The sequence below is a fragment of the Anabas testudineus genome, chromosome 6 (genome assembly GCF_900324465.2).
Source record: "Anabas testudineus chromosome 6, fAnaTes1.2, whole genome shotgun sequence".
NCBI lineage: Eukaryota > Metazoa > Chordata > Actinopteri > Anabantiformes > Anabantidae > Anabas > Anabas testudineus.
The window spans coordinates 21,696,690-21,722,833 of NC_046615.1; the positions used below are offsets into that span (position 1 = coordinate 21,696,690).

At 40.6% G+C, this 26,144-nt stretch overlaps 1 protein-coding gene across 2 annotated transcripts in view; it reads right to left on the minus strand.

Moving 5' to 3' along the window:
* Positions 1-5,711: 5,711 nt before the first annotated feature.
* poc1b (POC1 centriolar protein B) overlaps positions 5,712-26,144 on the minus strand; it is a 37,050-nt gene continuing 16,617 nt past the window's right edge. The window contains exons 11-13 of one of the 2 annotated variants that reach the window (XM_026365988.2): positions 25,372-25,428; positions 8,614-8,913; positions 5,712-8,007 (exon numbers count right to left, since the gene is read on the minus strand). In XM_026365988.2, the coding sequence (XP_026221773.1) occupies positions 7,849-8,007; positions 8,614-8,913; positions 25,372-25,428 (516 nt within the window). In that variant the 3' untranslated portion in view covers positions 5,712-7,848. The remainder of the gene's footprint in view (positions 8,008-8,613; positions 8,914-25,371; positions 25,429-26,144) is intronic. The other variant, XM_026365989.1, reaches the window with a different exon arrangement.

The window sequence follows — 26,144 nt, forward strand, 5'->3', positions numbered from 1 at the left end:
ACTTAGAAATATTAATAATATTATATTAAATATTAATAATTTATCAAACAAAATGATTTTGTAGTGTTGTGTTAGTGATAACATAACAGAGAAGAGTGGTGAAGGACGGTGGTGAAAGCTGTTCACAAACAGGGAGGTGTTCTGTCAATCCGATCAGTGAAGGTAAAGAGGATGGAGGGATGAGAGAGGGTGAAAAGAACCAAGGGATCAGGGCAGGTGGACATCAGGAGACACTACTGTCATGTGCTGCATAGATGCATTGTGGGCGCTGAGCCAGAGGCCTGAGAAAGCTGAATAGAGGACTCTGGCTTAGTGTAGTCCTGAAAAATGAAGCACCAGCAGCCATTCACAGTGAGCAAAAACTTGAGAGTACAGTACAGTGGCCTACAGAACGAGTGGAAACAACAAATCTATAACTGAATAGTTTCAGAGAAGCGTTGATGACTTATACAGGGATTTTCTTTTGTATCCAAAAGGCTCAAGCTTTCTCAGATTTTAATAATGATAATTAAAATAAGTCTTCTCTATGCCCTCCTGTTTGACTCACAATTAAAGCACATAATCACTGAATATATACAAAATATTTTAGCAATAAAAAATAATAAATGCCTCAAAATGATGAAAGGTTGTTGTGTTTTTGCAAATTAAAAATGTCCACTAATACTCTGACCTCCATGAAACATGGACTAAACTGTTTTTAACATCACATCTTACAAGAGCAAACGAGTTAAACAGCATCTTTAACGGATTTACAGTAGGACCCCCAAACTCCCCTTCCTCCTCCTCCTCCTCTTCTACCTCCTCCGGCAGACACTAAGCCCACTCCCACTTCTCCTCATCCAGACATACGGCTAACTAACCCATCACATCTCCACTGCCGGTATTTCTGGGTATTGCACATTCATCTCAACACACAACTGCACAGATTTAACTGTGTGCAGTTTGTTTTCTGTCTAGTTCTGTTAGTTGTGTATTTTCTTCCTGTGTTATTTCTATTACTGTCTGCGTCTGTATGTAAGTTTCTCTGTGTAATAGCTACTGCATCATCTATCTATCTATCACTACAACTTGTGTATTTAAGGGGTGAATATATTTACAACCCCAGAACACCGTGCTCTGTCTTTAATACTTATGTATTTTATTTTCTAATCTGACACCACCTTAGATGAGGTCTCACTCTGTTGTGTTTAATGTCATCTTTTATGCGCTGTGTTTGAATGAAGGTAAAGCTGCAAACACATCTGCAGAAGTGTTGTAGTGTCAACAGGATAAAGCCAAAGGGTTTGTGCACACAAACCTAACGTGCTGTGACGGCGATGTGTGATCCGCTGCCATCCTCACCTCACAGGAGCACAACTCAGGGACAGGAGGCTTACAGAAAAACTATTAACCAGGAGAGGATCCTTGAGTCTGAAGCCAAACACATGACTGGAGAGACACATGGAGGCCTGGCGAGAGAGCGAGGAGGAGACAGAGGGACAGAGATGGTCCAAGTGACACGGTTACTCATATGGAGACATCAGAGCATCATGCTTTCAGGATCTGTCAGGCCATCTGTCAATCAGATACAAACTTAGACAAAGAGTTTCAGATTGAACCAGTTCACTCTCATCAGCCAGGCTGGAAATGCTGATCTGTATCTCAGACTAAATCTTAAACATCTGGGACAGAACCTACATCTGTCAACACACACTGTGCTTCAGATGATCAGTGACAAGCGGTGAGGATGTTTACCTGACTAGGTAAGCTTCTTAAACTAAGAGAAAGTGTTCCTGTAAGTCTGTTCAGCTTTATCTAATTAGCACTGTCATTGCTAGTTCATCCTTATCTTATGTTGTTCAACTCACTGATTTGTGAATTCATGACATAGTGAAAAATGCTCATCACAAAGTTCACCGGCCCCGAGGTGAAACCATATTCAGTGTACGATCAAACAGAAGAATGTACGCAGGATACATGATGTGATTAAGTAAAGATATATGTAATATTTGTAGAATAATACAAAAGAGATTAATTGATTAATTAATAAAATGAAAACTGTCTGAGTGTATGAGTGGAAATAAACTGGCACATGTGGAAGCAAAGTAGAGGATTCTGTACAAAAAGCAGCAGTGATGAGTATAAAGTTGACTGTGTGTGAATTAGGCACAGTGTCTGCTGTGTGTAGGTGTGTGTGTGTGTGTGTGTAGGGTAAATAGGATATGCCAATCAGAACTGCCACCCACAACCCAGATGGCACTTCCCGAAAATCTGTGTTCCTCAGAATCCACTGGGGCCGAGACACAGACATGTCCCTCTCACTCTGTTAGACACACACACACACACACACACACAGACACACACAGACACACACAGACACACACAGACACACACACACACACAGACACACACACACAACTGATGTTGTGAGTTGGTCCAAAGTCTCTGCTTTAGTTTCTTTACTGCTGAGCAGATTCTGCCTCCAAGACAACTTTAATTATATCTCTAAGTGATTATTTCTTTCCAAATAATAATTAATAATAAACATATAACAGGAAAAGTTTTCATTTTTCAGCTTTAAGTAAAAATATAAACAGGGTTCCCGGGATACTCTGGGTGATATGGATAGGGATCTTGGCGATTATTAGAAGCTGTATTTTGGATTAAATGAAATTCTTATGGCAGCACAGGACGGAACGCTGCTTACCAAACAGGTTGTAGACAGCCAGGCAGGAAGGATGTGTGATTCACTACAGTGACCTTTGACTCATATGGCCCTGGACCAATAACACGCCAGGATGCCAGGAAGTCCACCGCTTCCTTATCTAAAACATGGAGACGGCCCGTTCCCACGTTTTGTCCCTTATTTCAGAGGAAAAAGGAACCAGATAAAACAACTGAAATCAAATCCATGTCGGATGCCCGGCAGCATTCATGGGAAGGGAGTTGGATGGATTTGTGTTTTGTTTTGTGTTAAGTTTCTGGGAAGAAGTTTAAAAAAAAAGGTGAAACTGAGCTCACTGTAGCAATTCAAGGTTTGGAGGCAAAATGAAAACCAACCTAAGTATGTCTCTGACCACTAATATGAAATGGCATTGAACCATTTCCCTTTAAACCAAATCTCTAAAATGCATCTGTATAATAAATATTCAGTGTGTGCAGCTGCCCAAACCCTGTTACACAATTTAAAAAACAAAAAACTACTTATATTTTCCAGGTATGACGCAAAGTCAGGCCTAAAAGGACTGAGGTTTCAAGTGAATCAGCTCTTAAGTGCTCTTAATGTCTGAGTCAGGTCCCATCTCCAGGATCGAATTCTGCTTTGCTTCCTACCGGTGGGTAAAAACTGAGGTGTCAATCCCACACTGCTGTTTTTAAAGTTGAATATTAAGGTCTATAATACCTGTCACCCATCTGAAGCTGCAGCAGTTTGACTTAAAACGTTCTGGACTTTTATTTTGAAATTTAATGTCAAAGTGAGTGAGCAGTTTGCTAAAACATCTAAATCTCCTCAGTTTCTGCCCAATTTAAATAGATTTTTGTTCAACACTGCAAAAAAAATCATGTATTTATATCAACAAATCTTCAAATCAGTGCTTGCTGAGTCTTTTCCCTGACTGATGCACATCAAGCATGTTCAGGTAGTCACCATTTCCTCTCTGTAAGGACACAAACTGTTGAAAGGGCAGCAAAATGCATAGAGAGCATTTAAAGGTCAGTGCAGTTATGTAAATTACTTAAGTAAAAGTATGCAAGTAGGAACATACATCCAGTGATTAGCACAGTTCACTTCTTTGTTTTCCTAAAAATGCACATAGCAGCTGGGCTTTAGTCGCTTGTGCTTTAATGAGCTCAAAGACAGTTCTGACCAGTATTATTTATGGTAATTAAACTATTAGTGGTCGGGTACACCGAGTCCAGGATAGAGGACGTTTGAGGAGAAACAAATAACATTTTATTGGCCCACAAAGGAAAAACGATGGACCGGTTGTCAGAGGCCTTGTGTACATACATCCCTCTGTTTCCTGCGAGTGAAAGAGAGGAACAGGAAGAGCGAAAGAGGGACGGAGAGAGAGAAAGATAGAAAATCAACTCGTGGATCAAATGAAAACAAACAGATCACGTAAGAGCAGAGGTCTCTTTGAACAGACCCCGTGCGGAAGTCAGCTTTTTTTCCTGTGCTTGCGCTCTCTTTCCCCCTCTTTTTTTTTTTTAATCCAACACCCCCCCTTTTCACCGGAGATAGCTTTCAACATGCTAAGCTCTGTATAAACAAACCACGAGTGTTTAAGCTGAGACCAGTCTGCAAAGATGTCCCAGCATGCTACACTGCATCAGGCTACTGTTGCTCAGGACCACGTGCCACTGACAGATCCTGTGTGTTTGTTGTACTTTACAGTTTATGTGTCGTCCCAAACATGAAACGTCAACATTTCAAAATTCAAAAACACCATTTTTCACCATGAAACGGTGAAAAATCCTTGAGTCGTTCAGCTGATCTCAGTCGGATGAGAAGCCAAGACTGGGAAAGACACGAGGAGTCTGGTGATGAGGTCTTTTCATAATAGCATTCTCTAGCAGTGTGCATCCCTTAAGTTGCATTTTTCCAGTAAACATGAAGATAAAACTACTTAAACGATTTGAGCACGTGGTTCGATGTTACACAGATGTCAGCAGGAAACAACAGTCGCACGTATGTTCCCTTTTTTTTTTTTTTTTTTACTCACGGCAGGTGAGCTCCGGATGCAAATCATAAAATACTGTTTTAAATGTTACACCCCATTTCCTGTGCGTATTTGTCTCCTGGTTGAAAACAGGAGGGATTTTAGTTCGACCAGACCAGCAGTAAGAACTTTTACTGCTAATCGTGTAAAAATGAAGACCTGTTTTTTTTATTTTTATGAGGAAAGCAGGTTGTTAAAGGTCTCTGGCAAACAGCCGGCATTTTTTCTGACCTAGAAAAAGTCAAACAGAGGCATAAAAAACAAACAGAGCTGCCGCTAATTGAACAGTGTGCAGGTTTTACTGTTTACCTGTCCCCACCTATTTGAACAGGTGTCACAGTGTGTGCATGAATAGGTGTGCACATTAGATAAACTACAATCACTTATTGTTAAGGCCACATCCTGAGTTCAGAGCGAGACTCACTGTAACTCAATAAGCGTGGGTGCACAGTTCTTCTCCCCTTCTGTCTCCCTCCTCCTTTGTCCCTGACCCCCGATTATCGCCTCATCCCCTGAAGGGGGCTAAGGGGGAATTTCCGAAAAGTTAATCCTCCTGTTTTATAAATACAGGCAGGAAGCAGCAGGAAAGAGGAGAGAAGGAGGAGAAGAAGACAGTCTGTCTATTTAGTTGGGAGCTGAAGGTAATGTTTAGTTTGTGTTTGTGAGAGCTGCATAAGGAAACAACTGTACGGTGTCCTGTGGGGTGAAACTATGGTAAACACTGAGCCGTGTGCCCTTGTGGTTATTAGCTTCTGAAAGCAGAGAGGCAGTCAGAAGACAGAGGAGTGGAAAAACCTCACGTCATCCTCGTGGCACACGACACTTTCCTCTGAAACCTAAACTAATAAAACATTCCAGATTATCCAACTCTTTAAAAAGAAGGTGACTTATGTGACCTACTGAGGGTTAACCTTTCCACCTACTGTACCCATCACTCAACAATTACGCGATGAGTTTCCTCTCATCACAACGCGAGTTTGTTTTCTGTTTTATTGAACTTTCTATGGAAGAAAGTGAGAATTCTTCAGTGTAATCTGCAGATTATACAGAGTAAGACGGTCACTGTTTGTAGAGTAGTAAGGTCACAGTAGATAGAAGTAAATAAATAAAATCAGTCACCTGCATTGTGCTGAAGTGAAGCCTGAAATCACAAATACAGGACAAAAATGTTGTAATTTGCAAAGATGAACATGCTCGTGCTTATCTTCAGTTAGTTTAACACACATCATAACAGCAGGAGACAAAGTCCAACAGACAACGGATATCTGATAAAAGGCCGACATATCGATATGTACTTGGAGGCGTCTGATTCCACAAATACAAGAAACTCAAGGACAAGCATATAAATACACACACACACACACACACACACACACACACACGAGCAAGCAACTGTGACCACATGTTTGCCTGGTAGCAAGTCAATAACCACAGTTAAAAGAGCTTCTTCCTCATCAACAGGAAGCCCCCCAGTTCAGAAGCTATGAACAGGTTATGGGATCATGTTCACAATGCAATAAAGACACACACACACACACACACACACACACACACACACACACACACACACACAGGTTTACATTACACTAGTGTGTGTGTGCAGAGTAAAACTAGGCCTGTATACACTTAATGAGATGGAAGTGGAAGTGAAGGTGGGGATTGGACATTAACTGTTTGCATCTGGCTCTCTCGCTTTTGAGGCAGAAGGTTTGTCTGAGTTTATGTTTCCACTTGTTTAGAAACGCAATAATAAGACTTGAGGCACCGAAGAGAATTGTTTTTCTGGAAGGGGAATTTACTGATGTTAAACGTAACGGTGTTACAGTGATAAATGCCTCTCAGAAACCACATACTTGGACATTCATTCATACCACACCGTCTTCATCAGCAGATGACGTTTGCTCAGTTGTGAACGTTTTCATTCCTCTGAATGTTTTTAAGGATTCAAAACTTGTCTTCTTGGAAAAAAAAGTGACCACAGTATGTTTTAAGACCTCCAAAGACTACATTTGGAAAGTCTAGGACCCACAAGTAGCACTCTACACTATGAGAGCAAAGTGTTCTAATGGGAACATATGAAGGAGCTTATTAGGTGATGAATGATAACTAACATTTTAACAGATCATAACATTACATAAACTAATTGAGACTTCTGGTCTTTTCTAGTGATGATTTTTGTTAAAAGATATCAAAAAAACTCCAGGTCTCCCACCACTCTGCCATCACGCTCAGTCTGCAGGATGAAACCGAAGATGCATAAGAAGAAGAAGCAGTAAAGCCAGAGAGGAAGCAAAGGATGTGGTGGAGAGAGCAAGCAGCAGTCAGCGGAGTGCACCCCCTTTGTGTGGCTTTTTTACTGCTTCCTCCTGACTCGGCCACATCGCTCACCACATCTCCACCACTGGAAAAACATAAACAGCTTAAGTCTCCGTGCTGGGAGAGAGCACGCCAAAACTTTTCACAGTCACTGGTGGAGACAAGAGACACTGTGACACGTATCACGTAAATAAGCTTTACCCTATAACAAACAAGAAAATCAGGATTTATCAACCACAGAAATCCCTTTAAAGACCTGACTGAAAAATGTAAAGTGTACTTAAACCATAGAAAGGGCCCGAGGACATGAATCGTATATCATTTATTCATATAAATTATGCTCGTATGAGGAGGTGCAGCACAACTTGGCGTTGCAATCTGTTTGCAAAAATGCAAAAGTAAATAATAAAATGTGCAGAAGCAACAAACAGCTAAAACATGTGCTAACACACACACACACACACACACACGCAGAGGTCATGCGGCAGACATGCGACGTCTGTTTTCATAGCTGCAGCTGGCTGTGCTGGATGTAACAACCATATCGACACACGCACAGAAATGGAATGTCTGCTTGGCTGTACAGCTGAATGTCCTTAAGAAGTGAAGTAAGACATAGAGAAAATATTTTGGTGTTACACACACGCACGCACGCAGACATGAAAAAACCTTCTTCGACACAGTCCAAATCCTGATTAACCCACTGAGCCCTGAGAGAGACCACCATGGTGGACATTTAGTATCACAGACACTCATACAGTATGTACACACACACAGTCCTGGAGTTAAGCAGTCTGCGTTTGAGCTACAGAATGAGGCGAGGTTGTCCTCATGTGAAATGGACAGGTGATCCATCTGTCTCCTCGCTCTCAGTCCTCCGCCTCTCTCTGGATGCTCGCACATCCTTGAGAATCTGGGACTGGTGTAAGAGACACTCCTTCAGCTTGTCCTCAGTCAGGGTGAGACGCTCCTCCAGCACCGAAACGGTCTGTAGGAAGTGAGGAGGTGGGGTGGGGGGGGGGGGGGGGGGGGGGGCATCAGAACTTTAATGTAGTCATAGAATAATTGGTAACAAGAAGAGAATCAGATGCTCAATGCACCAAAAATCATCAACATATCAAAAAATAACAGAGCTGAAGTGAGAGCTAAATACGAAATAAACAAATATATATATAAGGAAACTAAATAGGACAAAAAATACATTCTAGGTTATCTGATGATTAAACCATTAATTCACCATGTCTCTATGCACCTGTTCAAACAGGTTTCCAAGTGGGCAGGTAAACCATAAATCATACTCTAAATGCTTTGAGCTTACAGAAGGGATTAAAACCTGTTTTGACTGACTGTCCTAGTGGGGAAAACAGATCAGATTACAATCTGGATCCCGCAGAGGGGAATTTTGGTGTGTGAAACTAACCCAACGGAGGGAATCAACCCTAAAGTGAAAGATGATTAACTTTCAAACATTTGTTGGCTTCCCTCTCACACCTTTCATCTTAATTTATCTGTTTTTATATTAACTTAAAATGCTTTTTGTAGGGTTCATCTTCTGCCAGCATCATTGACAGTTTGGAACTTTCGAGTGATTTACCTGTGTAAGAATGTCCAACTGTTGAACAATGTGCCTCAGGATGGAGTCCAGACTCGATGGATGACCGGAGAAAACTTCAAGTGGGTGTGTCTGTCCTCTCGCCTCGTCCTCTGTCCTCCCTCTTCCTCCCACGCCAGCACCAGTCTGTCTCCCAGCAGTCAAACCTGCTCTACCGGCACTGTGGTCCACTGTCCATCCGTCCACACTTGAAGTGGCAGCGTCACGGGCTGGCAGGCCATTGGAGTGGGGACTGTTGGCGGCAGCCTGAGTGGGCGTCAAGTGTGTCTGACTGTTTAAGAGCTGGAAATAAAAGCAGCAGAGAATGAAAGACTTGAGCTGAAGGTCTTCTGCTGACTGATTTTTACCCGGGTGTTTTCTTTGACATGCAAGTGCTGTGCTCAGATGATGACTTTTGCCCTCATCAACTGCATTGTGTCCCACAAAGGACCCACATTAAATCAAATCGCCACTGTAACATGTGACAAGGACATGCCACTGAAAACAATGGGCTCTCAAAATAATAGCCCATAACAGGCGCCTCTGATCCAGTCGGTTTTAACAACCTGCTGGAAATAAAAAAGAAAGGAAAGAGAGAGAGAAGCAGAAAACATTTTTAAAGAAAATACAAGTGTATTTGCTTTGACTGTGAAATAGTTAGGAAAGTATTTCTTAAAATGCTCCTTTGGAAATGCATCTAACAAAAACTGAAAGAAACATCGGCTGAGTACAAGTACACAGAACGCAGTCAGTCGAGTCAATGGAGCCTTTCTGTAAATAACTTGCCTTATTGCCCTGAAATGTCCAGGAATCACACTCAATAAAGCACAGCCATATTAATTAGCCTGACTAATCTGTAACCGTGATACATAATGCTATGCAGGGTTAGCCAACATCCTGTCTCATTGTTCTGTCACTGGAGTAGGCCTTGAGCCTGTTGTAACTTGGCAGACTGAAGGAGGTGGATGACTCATACTGCTGGATTACTGACTGAATGACAGACTCTGTGACCCACTGACTAACTGGCAGGTTAAAAAGTTCTCAAGGTCATTTGCACTAAGACGGTGAGAGCAAACAGAGAAAATCTACTTTTACTTTTATTAGTAATTTTGACAAAATGATTTTTCTTTTCACGAGTAGAGAAAAACACATGTCAAGGGGAGACTGAGAACATTATGTTCAGTTCAGCCAGGGACACATCATTCATCATTTATCCAGAGAGAAACAAATGTGCATGACTTCACACATGCAGTGTAGCTTTACACTAAAGAAAGTGTTAACATGCTAATATCTGGTAGTTTTCTGTTCAAACCACTGCCTTTCCAGGCTCAAGCTTTTAATTTAACTTTGGGTAAAGGATGGATTCACTTTTTTTTACATTTACATGATCACTAAACATGATTTTACCTGCTGTAACAATTCCTCCTGTTGCTTTTAAGAGATGTCTCCAAAAGATCCTCGCTTTGAAGACAAGGCTAAAGTGTTCAAAGCACAAATTCCTCCATTTCTTAGTTGCTTAGAGCAACTAAACAGGGATGCACTGTGAAAAAGCAGTCCCTCCCTTATACCTAAAAGAATTTTACTTTGGTAATATCCACTTGATTCAATAAACCAAGACTATTGTGCCTCATTTTAGTAAGAACAAGGACAGTGGGTTTTGGCCTTCATCACTTTGTTAGGAACTTTAAGAAGAGATCTCTTTGTGGCCTGCGTGAACACGAGGAAAGATTATTGCAAGAAAAACCTCTTTTGCTGGTTCATAATAGCACTTGACCGTTGTTTTAAGCAGCAAATCTTCACATTTGGGAAGATGCACCAAGTAATGTTTGACATGTTTAAAAATGACTGATCAATTAATTAATCAAGACCATTGCAAACAAGGAAACTTTCAACAGCTGTACTCAGATCGGTGTCTACACTAATAATAATCTGCAGCAAGTGAAGCTTTCGGCCTTGTGTCTTCTGTGAAAGATGGAAGGGGGTAGATGGTGCATTGAGTGCATGAAGAGGAGCAGAACGGGGGAAATAAATGAGTGATGTGTCGGGAGGATGGAGGAGGAGGGGGGTCACACATTCCTGGCCTAATGCATGGAGCAATTGATTCCTGCTCACTTCCTGAGCACTGCCCTCACTTCAAAGAGAGCGTGGAGGGAGGCAGGAGAGGAAGGAGCGATGGCAGGAGGAGAGGAGCAGTATGCACAAGTATGTGTAAAAATAAAAAAAGAGAAGAAGGGGCGGGGGGGTACTATTAACTCCTGAGTGGAGGTGAACAAAGCTGTTAGTGTGTGAACGCTGAGTCTCACTTGTTATGTTCTCTCTTTATTTTCTTCTTGATTTATCCCCCACACCATACGCCCACCCTCCGTTTCCACATCTGGCCAACATCTGCTCAGCTCATTTACACTCAGCAGATCCAGGCCTCAATCTCTCTGTGCACCCCCCTCCTCCAGGAAGTTTGGGTGCAATCAAATGTTTAACAGAAAGGGATCCCCGGCTGAGTGTCAGTCAATACAAGCACACAGAATACAGGCACATTCAAATACATTAAATCACACACACGCGCACACACACCTGAAACAGCACAAATACAACTGGAAATATTGAGAGTTTTGCAACAAATAAATATTTAGAACATGAAAGTGGTAACTTTTTTCATGTGAGCATGTGTAAAACTGTGATAAGGGTTGTTCTTGAAATAAAAATCATTGTTATAGATGCCAAGGGTCATGGATTGCTGTAACTGGTCAGTAGTGCCAGCCATCTGTCTGATGGGAGATGAGTGGGTGGTTATGCCTGGATAGCAGAGGAGAACAAAACTTGATGCTGTAATAATAAGGGGGCAGTGGGAGCGACGTGACAGTACCCCAGTGCTCATAGAAAGCCAACAATGTCCAGTCTATGTGGTGTTGAGAACAAAGCGCAATTGTATCTCATATTTTGTGGGAGGTTTGGTGCAGAATGGTTTTTGAAAGGCTTCTAGGTCATGACGGGTGCTAGTAGAATGAGAACAAGTAAGTAATTAGCCAAGTAGATGTTTAACAGTGTGTCGCTGATAATCAGATGTAAAGCGAGAGACGATGCAGACTTGAGTAGCTACTGTCAAAGTAGAGACACCAGTAAATGCTAATCAGTGATTATTCATTGCTCTTGTTCTTGACAGCATCTTTCCTCTTCACGACTGCAGCAGATGTACCCAACATGGTAGTGTCACCATTAGAAGAGCCCATGTTAAAATGTTAACACGAGCTGTGATGTCTACGATCAAAAGCATCCGCAAGAACAGAGCTCAAAAATAGCCCTCCATTTCCAAATCACAGCTGCGTGATCAAAAACATGATTACCATGAGCAACAGAATTAGCTGCCCTCTCTCTTATGGGAGGAAACCTCAGACACTGTGACCCTTACATAGAAAAGCTGTTTGATCTTAACTGAAGAGTCTCTCTGATGCTTGCCTCTCCTCACTACCTCCCTGCTTTACCTGAAGCCACACACTCAGCTTAAAAAAAAAAGCCAGCTTATTAGGCAACACTGGAAATCTTGATGTGATGTTTTCCATAACTAAAAAGTTAAACTACACTTTTATATGCAGTCCTTTCTATGCAGTTTCTGCATATATTCAACAACTTTTTGACAGTAAATAGCTGACATTTTAATTGTAAATCAGCAGGGGTGAGCACACCTCATTAAGTGGTCTGTCACGTTGGTCTGAGCACCCTGTCCACTGGAGAGGACACAGATGGGTTCTCAAGCCGTGCGATGTTTAGTATTCAGACTGAGCTGCCCGCTCTCATGATGCCAAGTACCGGCTATGTTTACATGTTGACCACAATGTGACAACTATTATAAGCATACTTAATATGCACATACTCTATAAAATGACACATAATAAAATAATGACCTGTCTACTGTGCAAGACCATTATTTAAAGATAATGTGTGAATGTTAAAAGTGATATATATATATATATGCACATATATTTAGATTTTTGTTTTTGTCTAAATATGTGCACAAACCAGCTCATAAAAAGTAGCATTGTCTTGTGTTTAAGCAGCCAAACCAACAGGTCTGCGGTTGGTTCACTTTGTCTCTCGTTGTGGTGCACACAGGATACAGACTATTAGTAACTGTCAAGCTCCATCTGTTAAGAGCATTGGAAATGAACCACACTGCTTTACTTCCTCCAATGCTCTTTGTCCAGTTTGTCACAGTGACACAGCAGCTTTATCTGTGAAAACTAAAATGAAATAAAAAAGAAAATCATCTATGTGTGAGCAAATCAGTAAATGAAAACTAACTCAGACAGGAGGTGATGAAGTACTGTGTGTACACACTTTTTTAAATAAAAAATCCGACTGTGCAGGTGCCAATTTGCCAAGGTCACATTCAACATGATGGATTCACTTTGTGTGACTGTATACCCATCATTTATGACTGAATACAACTCATTGTACAGCACTACAATTTAAAAAGAATTACCTACAATGACTCTGGTGGATATCTATCATGTAACCTCTCATGTACTTTACTGTATGAGATGGTAGGTGTTTTACTGAAGTTTGTCCAGTGATGGGAACATTTCCTGGTCACAGGAAGCTCTGTAATGCTGTTAATAGACCAGGCTCCACAGAGGGGGGGCATCCTTGTTAAAAATCAAAGCAGGCATTATCTGGCCCTGACCCTCCTCCCTGGTTTCACTTTCCTATTTTTGCAGGCCAACACACACACTTGCACATGCAAACAAATAGTTGCCTTCTGGACACATAGACATCAAGCAAACATTATTGGTGGCAGGAAAACACACACACACACACACACACACACAATTGGCTCCTATCGGTACCAAAACACAGACACACACAAACAATTATTCACACAGCAACTGCCACCACACACCCAAACACAACCCACAGCTGGAGTCACTCTCAAGAATTCTTTCCTTGATTATTAGCAGCAGTCATGACCCAACTTTTCTCAACACACAACAAGGCGACCATTTCGAACTTTGTGACACTTTAAGCGGGTGTTAAGACCAAAGGTGGAACTGAATTAAAAATGCAAAGGCCTGCATTAGTTACACATTACAGTGTGGCCAGTTTGACTAACTCTTTCATGAGCGTGAAAGCTTAGACACCAACTCAACTCTTTACCAACACTGACAATGAAATGACTCTATCCTCCTCCGGGACGCTGTGTGTGAAGGTGAGGAGGGTGGTGGAACCACCACTAGCTACAAAACACCAGAATCAAACAATATTGTACAACACCACACAACTTTGTTCCAATGTACACTTCTTTATTTTATATAAACACACACACACACACACACACACACACACACACACACACACACACAAAAGTGAGCTTTAAGCAAAACAAACTGGAAAACAGATGTTGAACTAAAAAATATCCCTTCAAGTGGTATAAAATTAGCAGCAGCAGCAGTCTTGGGGCAGAAACACACCAGGCCTACATAAAATAACTAGTAGTACATTACATTGCCTGTGTCAAAGAAAAAGAAGAAGAAAGAAGAAACATGACTCTAAACACAAAAATGTCAGACTACGGCTGACGGCAAATAACGCTCCATACCTGTGGGTGGCAGTAGTTTTGGGGTGTAGGGTTCCCATTCCCATTCAACTGAATGAGAAGTTGCATGAAAAACCTGTGTTGTTCTCAGTCTGAATGCTTCCTTAATCATAGCAGCAGTAGTTGCAGTAATAGCTTTAGCAGCAGTATTACAACAATTATTAATTGTTAATTATCACATCAATTCATAGGCTGACCGCAGCTGAAAGATATCTGTAGTTAACCTATAAAGGTAACCTACTTCCTGACACTTCACACACACACACAATATCTCTCCCCCACCTCTGACCCTTAACCTTTAACAGGAAGTCAGCTTGCAGGTAGAACTGGAAAGAGATCTGAAGCCTGTTTTTTCTGTCGGCCCTGCCAAGACACCACATCATAGGATTCATTTTTCACTTATGTCGGTCACACATAATTACCATGTGCCCAGGTGTTGTATCCACACCCACACCATGGCATTGTATCTCTTCAAGCAGAACACGCACGCACGCGCACACACACACACACGCACGCACACACACACACACGCACGCACGCACACACACGCACGCACGCACGCACGCACGCACGCACACACACACACACGCACACACACACACACACACACACACACACACACACACACACACACACACAGTTAAGGATGTTCACACCCACATACTGACACACAATCCGACACACCAAAACATATGCACACAAGGAAAGAGCAGCCAAGCACATGGTCACATGAACCCTTAGACAGACACAACGTTACTATAATATAGCTGGTCTGATATAATCGAAGGTTGAGGCTACTTTTATTGTCTCCCTCAGGAGAGATTACTTTAAAATAAGGGGAAATCACTGCATACCTTAAACCATATAACATCCATGTCAATAAAAATACATAAAACTTTCAATAGTTCTTAATCTTACAGGAGCTTTATCAAAGGTGTAGCAACTTTGATATTTTGTAAAAAAGCCTGAGGTGAAAGATGAGCAGGAAGCTGAGAGAAGATTCATGTGGCTTTGAGGAAGTAGATACATCCTCTTTATTTCTCACCCTCCCTCCCTTCTTCCCTCTCCTCTATCTGTCTGTCTCTGACATCCGCACAGCAGCCACCCACACACTCAGACGAAAATATCCTGCTCCGCGGCAGACTGCCATTAAATACAGTGTGTTTTCTGACCACCACACACACACACACAGACATGAATGGGGACAGTAAACACCTCAACCACAGCCAATATAAAAAAAAAGCAGCTGAGCCGGATATCTCTAGCTCTGGTGAACACACACACATTTCTATTTTAAACAATATGAACTAACACTTAAATGTGCATAGTGAACAGTCCAAAAAAGCAGAAAACAAACTGAAGCACACAGTGGAAACTCACACAACACATTATCAGATAATCATACAGGCACAGTCACTTAAGCTCACAATCACACAAACAAAAAAGGCACATCTACACAGAAGCACACGTCGCATACACACATACAAATCAGTCAAAGAATATGTGTGTACGCATTCCACATATCATAGAAGAAACTCTATTTCCAAGCCAAAGCGCACACACAAACACACACAATAATTCCTTTTTGAATACAAATCCTACGAAAGCAGTGACTCGGCCATTCATTCATAACAAATGCTCGTCACTAATGACTGAGCTTTGATGTAACAAGGGACCTCAATGGATGTGCTACGGTAACACAGTGTCAGCATTAGTTTGATAGTAATAAATTCTGGTTCTTGAAAGGTATGGATTCAATCCAAATGAGGCATATTCCTAAAAGTATCTGACATGAGTCTGAGGATGAGAGACAATAACCATTACAATACATTAAATACATCACACTAACTAGGAGTCTTCCTGATTCTAAAAAACACACCCATGACCCTGTCCTGGTGATCAGTCTGTTTATATACACACTAAACCTCCATTACAAATAAGTAATACTATTGTAATTTGTGAAACTGGGAATATTTTAGTAACGCAAATAAGAAAATGTGTGAAAAAAACTTTTAAACCATGGGAAGAATATGACATAAAACAAGTTTAACCCTGCAGTTCCTGTGCCACCAGCTGTGCCACAGAAGCGTCCCAGAGGTTCTACCATGCTGGAAAGCCTCCAGCATGGTATATTATTTATATATAATAAACAGGTAGACTCCATTTTACTGTTGGACTCTATCAGTATTCCTAAAAAGTCTACTCTTTATACATGGCACGGGTATATGTACAATAATTCAGTGTATCATTTAGAATTTGTAATGTATCAGTACCTTTAGATAATATATAAGGGTGAAACTTTTCTGTGTGTTCAGTCCTGTGCAGCCTGATGAACAGAGTACAGTACTTCACATTGATAAGGTTACAGGTTCCCACTCATGCTAAAATTGGATTCAGTGTTGGCAATAGAGGGCTCTGAAAAAGGCTGCCCAGCGTTCATTAAACATGGTCAAGTACTTGCAGCGTTGGTGTTAGAAACAGGCTTTGCTGGCCGTTGGGACTGCCAGGCTGCTTCAGCTATTCTACCCTCTCCCCATTTTCAGCTTTTGGTCTGAAGATGCCTTTAATGCATGCCCTCCGCTTGAAGGTGGAAAGTGTCACATTAGAACTGAACATAATCAACACTGGTTTTCCAACTAAAAAGAACAGACTAATATTTATAATATATGGACTGCAAACTGTTAATTAATTTGATTTAATTTAATTTAAAAAAAAGTTTTGGCTGAGAGTTCAAATGAGGACAGCATGTTTAAAGGTTTTGGCAGCAGTAGTTAGATGTAGTCTTTGGGCAACATAATGGTTAAAGCACAAATACAGAGTTTTAAAAAGGCAACACCTGTGAAAAAACAACTGTGCTTATACACCGCATAGAGTGCAACTGAAAGAGGATCAGAACTGACAGACCACATGTGCAGGTGGTCAATCTGTAATCAGATCTCAGTTACAGTCAGTCAGGTGTAAATGCAATTAGTCCAGCTCGCTTGCCTTTATAAAAATGTGTTTGCCTGGGATCTGGTTTCCCTGTGACTAGTTTTAAGAGGACACTCCACCCGCTTATATAATAACATCATGCCAAAGATGAATCATCATCACGGGACACAGAGGTTAAACTTTCTGCAGCTGCCATGAAAAGCAGAAATACTGTCATGTTAGAGACAGAAAACACTCCGATACAATAACAACACACAGAGACTCACCAGCATGTTTGTCATAAAAGGAAAGCTACATGACATGTCCCGGTTTAACACTATTAGATCAGCTTTATCTTAACTTATCTTCACCCTAAGGGAGGTAAACTTATCCCTTTCACAAACAGTCTCGTAGAATCTTGCCAGTGATTACAACAGATTGATATAAATGCTGTGTTTACGTGTGCATGTATACATTTCAGTGCTGAAAACAGGTCAGCCGTGTAACAGGGAGGTTAGACAGGCTGTGGCGGAAATAAACAAATGTGTGGCACTGCTACAATACATGAGAGCAGGAAGCTATTAACATGGCATTACCAGACCAACAAGAGTCAGGAAATTCAATTTGGCCGCCTCTGAGGAGGTTATGTCACAGCCCTCCCTTGTGGTGGGTAATTGATAATTATGTCTTTCCACAGCTTCTGTGCTCATATTTGTTTTCCACTTGAACATAAAACGTTTCCTACATTTAAGATGCAATAATTAGCATGATAAGCTACCCAGCATACCTCCTGCACCACCAACTAAACGACATTTCTGAACCAAACCATAAGATATCTAGATAAACAGCTGCCAAATGACAATATGTCAATGTAAAAGTTCTGCCCTTACCAATCTTGGCTTCAGTCACTCACTTTTCTTCTAACGTACAGCCACTGAACTCACTCAAGTGTCAGCCATATTTAATCAGTGACTACTGTAGGCTCCCCCTCTTATACCCAGTTCAGTTAACAGGGAGTGATCTGCCAACAAAACCTCTACAATCTCCACTTTGCAGATCATGGGTTTCCAACCACACTCCTCTTCCTATGCTGCCAACCCAGTATATCTAAGTTAAATGGTTGGTTTCTACTTCATGCATGTACCCATGATCTGTCATCTTGACAAAATACTCAACTCACTTTGTGTCTGACCACAACACAAGATGGTTTTAGATTAGTAGTAGTGATCTCCTGAGCCACTATGACTTGTTCATCTTCACAAACAAGCAAAATCCCATCTTGTTAACTTTTTGAGGTTACTCTAACAACTTTGCTCCACAGGACTAATTCAAGTCTCTTCAATCTCACATCTTACTCTCTGTGCCAGCTGCTAGACAATGCAGCACTTATTGCATGAGACTTGTTTTACAGCATGATATAATGTGTCAAATGCACATGCTGAGTTCTGTCCTCACTTTTCACTTGCTTCTCTTTTAAATAATTGACGTATTAATTATAAATAATTGACTCAATAATTGACTTCATGTATGTCAGGTTGAAAGCAGAGCTAAAGAAATACCTCATTATCTAGTTTATGCTTCACCCCATCAGCAGAATCCTTCATCTTAGGTATGAAAAAACCCTCCGGCCCCTCTCCAAGCCCTATTGGCATAAGCTTACTACCCTGATAAGCCTCCACAAACTCACAACTGCAACACATTTGAAGCATTTTTACACAGCTTGTAGGACACACCAATAGGCCTAGAGGTTTATGTCAACCTTGCACACCTAACTACCATTTACATGTATGTCAAGTTCCCTATCTTTCCGTCTCTAACTCTATCTATATTTAGTTTTTCTAAGTAAAGTCAGAAGATAGCTGTAGTCAGAATTAAGCAGATCTATAGTGATCAGTGAAACAAGATTGGAGGGGTGTATGCTGAAATATCTAGCATTTGCTGTTCAGAGAAGCATTTGCTAAAAATTGCATTGTACAAGAAGAAATCAGCATTTATCATTATCAGCCAGTAAGGAACAAGTTGCTCATTTTATACAGAGGTTTATAACATTTATTTCAACATCCTTGACACTGTTCTTGAGAAGTCATTAGACATACAATTTTATTTCTATCAGTTTTCAATGTTGCTCATTAAAATGCAACAAACAAAAGGCCACTTCTTACTGTTACTGCTATCCAGAGCTGCTGTCATATTTTGTAGTGTGTGTGTGTGTGTGTGTGTGTGTGTGTGTGTGTGTGTGTGTGTATGGATTCCAAACTGTAATATGAGTAGAAACTCATGCATCCTTCATGTGAGTAAAGATCAACTGGAGGGCAAATGGAAAGTATGAATTGAAAAGCAAATACTAGTCTGAAGATTATAATCGTTTGCATGTTATAAGGTTAAGCTCATACTGTGTACACACACACACACACACACACACACACACACACACTAAATCTAACCCAAACCTTGTTGATCATTAACGCCAAAGACCAGGTGGGTTCTGTGCCAACTTTCTTTACACCATGGTAAGAGGACAAAGCAAACTCCTCTTGATTATGACAATGACAGCAAAAGGGCACCGAAGGTTCTAAACCAAACAGAATGTTGATTTGGAATTTTTGAAGATTGAATGTGCCAAGTTAAAATAAAGATAAAACAAACGTGGTAATAAATTTTCAGAATAATGGATTAAAAGATTGAGGCAAAAAGAAAAGGCAAGAGGTGAGGAAAAGTGTGCCATTAAACAAAGTTGGTTGAGGTGACCCCAGTGCATGCAAACATACACAATCACCCACATGCACACATGGAATATCAGTATCACACACATAGACATGATCATACTCATGCAAATACACCCACACACAATTCTAGCCGATGTCCTGAAGCCGTTAATTCTGTTTACTTTAAGTTACTGAGCTACTGTTTAATATGTCTACCCTAAGCCGGTTTTATATTTGCATACTTCCCCACACCTGTTACACTGACCAATTTACATGACCTTGAAAAATTGCTTATGGCTTCAGAACAGTAGGTTTCTTTTAATTTTAGAATCAACAAGCCTGGATTCTCATTAAAATCACCGTTACCAGTATTAGTGGCAGTTGAAAAACATAGTCAGGAACATTCTGCATTCTGACTGACAACCCCATGGTACTGTTGCTTCTGTGGAAATAGGATGTTAACTGGTAAATGTATTGAACAGCCATTCCCCCGTGACTGACAGCGCTGTGAGAGAAACACACAGTGCTCCTTTTTACAGTTTACAAAACTGTGTTAACTAAAGCAATAAATTGTGAAAAGTGACTTATTTAGATGTCTGCAGAGAACTTTGTGGTGGTTTTAGTCTTAGTCTGATTTTTAGCGGACTTAAGTTCAAAATGAGGCCGTATCACTCTGTGCATTGATCTCTCCTTTCATCCCGCTGCACATCTCAAGTGATAGTGGTAGTAATGTAATGTATGTGCTCTCGAAAAAAAGCCGTAACCACGTTTTCTGTTTACCACTGTAACCTGGTTACTTAAGTGCATGTAAACACATTATTTGAAAGGCAGGTATTCACTGGCTCCTGACTTTTAAACTCATGGTGTGTTGTGAATGACACATAAGGACTGACTAGTGCCACAGCTGCTCAGCACAATTAAAACATCAATCAGTGGTCTTGGTGTGTCAGGGTCTTTACAGCCTTCTACATCATCTTACAAAAACCTAAAAAGTAGTTTCTACTTAGTTGTGATTGTAATATTCTGTATCTACATATATCATTTTTTGTGAGATCAGAGGTCAAATTTAAAAGCAGAGCAGTACCCCTAAAATAATCAGTGTTTTGCTGAAAGGCTTTTCTGCAGGATGTTTACTGTCATGGGGACTTAAACATGAAACATGGCTCACATGTAGTCAACTGATTAAATTGATGTTGCACATATGGATAAGATTTAATAGCAGACTTGCTGCTAAAATGTAAACAAACAACCTTTCAAAGAGCAATAAATAGTGCCATAAAGGGAACACACAAAACTAAACGAAGACCAACAATTTGGGTCATCAACCCAGACACCAGAGATTTCCCTTCACTTTGCTCTAACCTTTGGTTCCCTTCTTGTTTTGTACATTATATGAGTCAGTAAATCTAGTTTCCCTTGTTTCATTGCTCTCCAAATTTTTTCTTCCTCTCTCCTACACTGTGCTTCCTTTTTGTACTTCCACTTTTCTCTCATGCCAAAAGCTCTTAAGGTTATCTGATTCCTTGTTTTCCCCTGGGTACGCCCTACAATAAGTATTTGCTTATCATCCATGTATTGCATCTCTTACTAAACAGCAGACCCACAAAAAGGGGAAGAACATGTTTAATCATCTTCTGTTGTTTGGTTATTGTCATTGCAACAAAGTGAAATAACAAGATATTTTGCATAGCGTGCAACATGGAGTAATGAATGCCTTGTTGTGCTGGAGAGTTTTGCTTTTTTTCCAGTGGAGTATGTGTTTTTATCCAGGTGTAATTGGGGTGTAGCATACACACCATGACTTTAATAAATGTGTTCTACGTGGTCCATTTAGTTAGTTTCATATCTCAGATAATTTTCCTTTCTGAAGAAATGGGTCTAGGTTCTTGTGTGTAAAGTTTCCCGTTTTATGGTACACAATTTTTAAGAATTCCTAATGCAAGAGATCAGGTTTGTGCTACGTGTCTGGATGTTTAAAAGGCACCACTAATTTTGTTGTTATGGAAAAAGAAAACTTAGACTAAGTTGTTTATTGTAAGTATCTTATAAAAGGAAACCAGGATTACTTGAATGTTACATTAAATATTAGCTAAATGTAAAGGAATTTACGTTTAAACCACTTTGTATTAACCAACTGTTGTCAGTGTTGACAATTTGCATCTATTGCTTAAGTATAGAATTCCTTTACACTACTTCAAATTGAGTGCTGGGATTCCTGACAAAAAAAATCTTGTTAGAGAGAAAATTAGGGTTTTGACAAGTTCAACAACTCATATCTAATCTCTTTCCCACCAAAGGCTCAAGTGGAGGTGAATTCTTTCACAGTGAGGAAGTGAATGAGCATTATTGTGGCTTTGCATGGGATTAGCCCATTTTAAAGCCCCTTAGTAAGATTTACCCACATTATTAACATTTTAATGGACATTCCAACCCACACATGCACATCCTGACTAAAATCTAAATCTGCGGCAATGAAATAAGGCGGCAGGAGGCTTAATGCAAGAAAGGGAGAAATATCAAGGTTCATTGACCTCACCCAACTCTAAGTATTGTGCGGACATTGTGCGATTATTCAAATAATTAAAATGGGGAAAACAGGCATACAGGCGTTGTACTTGTCTAGATGAGTATACATGAACATACAAAAAGTATTTAAGGACATAACTCAGTGACAGCAGATACCTGTACAAAACCAATCAAAACATGGAGGTGAGTGCATGGTGCACTATCATAGCTGTGATGGCCTCGAAACAACAACAGACAGCCTCCCACATAGACATTTCCCAGTAAGGCAGGGGCTCTTTGAAGTCTTTAGTAAAAGCATACTACATGTGTCATGTCTATGTGTGTCATGCACTATGTAGTGCAGCAGTGTTGAAATATTGCAACCAAAATACTGATGAAAAAATAGTTATATGTAATCTAGACTTTGACAAAACAGTTAACAAATTCTGTTCACTTTGAACCTTGATATCAAGTGTTTCTTGAGTAAGTGTGTTCTATGAATATTATAGCTTAAAATAAATCTCAAAAACATACTATGCATATTTTGCATTTAAACACTATTCACATGCTGTATGTTAAACATTTAGTTGTTGGAGAAACGCCGCATACTACAAGTAGAGAAAAGGACTAATGATACCGTTACACCGGGCAGCATTGAATGAGGCCCTCTAATGATTTTGACAAATTAGGTTACCACCCTGCTCACACAAGCACTTGCTTACACAAGTAAATGCTATGCTGAGGAAGTATCCTTATTTAATTAGCACTGTTAGTAATTGGTCTGTTCCACTTCATCAGTGCAGAAGCAACACTGCATGAGAGTCTAATAGTTTATCTCACGGTGGCAATTAAAAGAAAGCTATTTTCATACACTGTGGTTGAAAATGTCATATTGAGTTTGGTAACTGAAATGAAGTGAAAGAGCCAGCAGGCAGCTCTAACACTCTCTAGCACCTCACCAAAATGCCAACCTGTGGGAAACACTGATCGCAGGTGGCTAAATGAATGGCAAGGAAAGGCCAGCTGATGGGGTTAAAGAGGCCCTCAGAGAGGAAGCAGTGAGCACTGCCACCATTGAGTAGCATCACAGGAAAGGAGCAATGAAAGAGGGGAGAGGTGGCGTGGTGGGCGGCTTGACTGGCAGTTGGAGCAGTGGGGGGTTAGAGGTCATGCTGTTCCTCTGCCCTTCACAGTACAGGCAGGAGGGAGCAAAGAGAGTCTGTCCGAGTCTGTGGTATTCACAGGTGGGCTTTGTGGTCTGTCTTCATGGGTCCTATAGTACCAAGCTGTCTCTCAGCTCTACCAGAGAGACAAACAAGTAGGCTTTTCTGTCCCTGTCTGTCTGTGTGTATATAAGTTCTCTTTGCTCCCTCCCTCCCTCCCTCCATCCTTTATTTTATGTGTAGACCCATATGTGGCTGTGTGTATCTTCATACCTATGCTTCTATCAATATTATAAATAGCTTTGGTTTGTGTAGAAGCTCAATATATTGATTGTGCATCAAAGCAGTATTAACAGTAAGACTGTAACTGTAAATCTCAGGATATACATTCAGATGAAACCTAGGGGTTCCATTCTCTTTTATGACTTTGTGCCTATTCAGGCATTGACTTTGTTTCTCTGTACTCATCTGTTTAAGTAATTATTTTTTCAGCATTCACGTAGGTTTCGAGATCGTGATGTCATGCTGCATGGATGAAGCCGTGCAGCACTAAGGAGACAGATTAGATCCCGGCTGGAAGAGCTAAATTAGGCTGACATCCGCCGCTAAGACCTTACACATCAAACGATGGGATGCAAGAGGACCATGATAGATTTCCTTAGAACAGAAGGTACCATGCAGAGTGTGTGTGCATTTGTGAGTGTTTAAGTGTGTGTACTTTAAAGCTTTTTGATATGCAGTCCAGACAGTGTCCAGAGAATCAGGTCCGGGCATTGTCTAGAGTTGCCCTTTCACACATGTAGCACATAACAGGAGATTGTGTGTATCGGACGTGTTCTCACCTACTGGAAATACCCTGTTTGATTTAGGCAAAGGGTGGTGCCTGCAGAGTAAGCAGGACACAAAACTTAACATGCTGCGGAAATCCCAGTATTTAGTTTATAGAGCATCCACATGCCCACTCACTTGCGATGAATTTACATGAAAATTACAATGCTCTATTCACATACAATTGAACCTTAAATGGACTTTGTATGTTTAATATCCAGACTAACTACTTTACACATTTGCGTTCTCACAGGCAGCACCTGTCTAGTTAAGTTCAGGATTCCAGTGTTTTAAAAAGGCTTGATATTCACAGAAACCGTATATAGTATATTATATATAACAGGGTACGGTACTACCTTTTTGTTACAAATGAGACGCAACGTGATCTAAAATCAATTCCTGTAAATCGTTAAGCTGCCAATCTCAGGTCGAAGAAAGTTCCTCTTCTGGGATGTTTAAGAAAATTTAGGGATTTGTTCCTGATTAATTCGTCTGTAGGTCCTGTCTGGAACCTGGTAAGCCTGCATACTATGAGCTTTAGAAGATGCCAAAAACAAAGAGATTAGCAATTTAGTCTTGTTTCCAAAGCTGATCAATCCAAATGGCAAAAGCAATGTTTGACCCATTTCTCTATGCAGAACATCTGGTAAACCCAGTGAAGGTCCTGCACTTACCCTCCTCCTCTCACATTAAAGCCAGGTTTTATGTGGTCATCAAGTCTAAACAGCACAAGGGATAGTTACATCAGATACAGTGTATATTGCAAATATATTCAAATATATACGCCAACATAGGCGTCCAAGCTCTGAATGGTAAAAAATGTGGTAAATAGTAAATTGTGTTCACACATAACACTTCAAGACTAATATATCATTAAATTATCCTGGTTGGCTCAGATTCTTTATTTATGTAGTACCCTAACTTTATACTGAAGAACAATCAATCCTAGGTCATCATCTTCCTCACCAGCCTCACACACAGCTGAAACTAATGTGCAGACTGGAAATATAAGCTGTATTGTATGCATTTGTTATTTTTGGGAGAGAGAAATGCAACAGCCTACACTTTCCAGTGGAGGAAGAAGACTCCAGAGGTGGGAGATGTCCTGCTGGGCAAACATCTGAGAACCAGAAAAAACATGTGAGAGACGAGGAAAATCATTCGAACATTGAAGCCCTTTTGTCATTTGTATAATACCACCTCCACAAGAGTCGGGAGTCAAACAAGCCAAACCTTCAAGCCCACGTCTTGAAACAGGTGGATCAACAGATTATCACGTGTTTCCTCCTGGGCACTTCCAAACACTAAAGGCTATTGTGCTTGACTGTGAGTTGCACTGAGATGCAACTCATTTAATACTAGTGTACTACAAAGTTTAGGTTTGAAACTGCCTTCTGCTTTTACCATCTGCTAAACTCTTTATGGTATGGAAGCTAAATGTCTATCAGATGCTGTTCTTCATAGACAATCTGCTCAAGTAGTCAAGACACTTAAATTTTGATAAATTAATATACAGTAGTTTCATAGTGTGTTCTTAAGGGAAAACCCTAAGACATTTGAATTTCTCCTTCCTGATCCAATTGGTCCTTGCCTAATTCACACTGCATTCGCTGTGTTACTTGTTGACCAGACTTCTTGTCATTGGCCCTCACGAGAGCCTAACATAGCTCCTGTTGTTCTTGACCAGGACCATGGCTGTCAGTTCAGACCAAGGCTTTTGAAGTGTTCAAATGAATAATCAGAGCACCAAAGGGATTTTCTAAGAATAATTTACTGTAGAGAAGAAAATAAATGGGTGACTTCTTTTCATTAGGCTCAAATAAGTGTTCAAATATA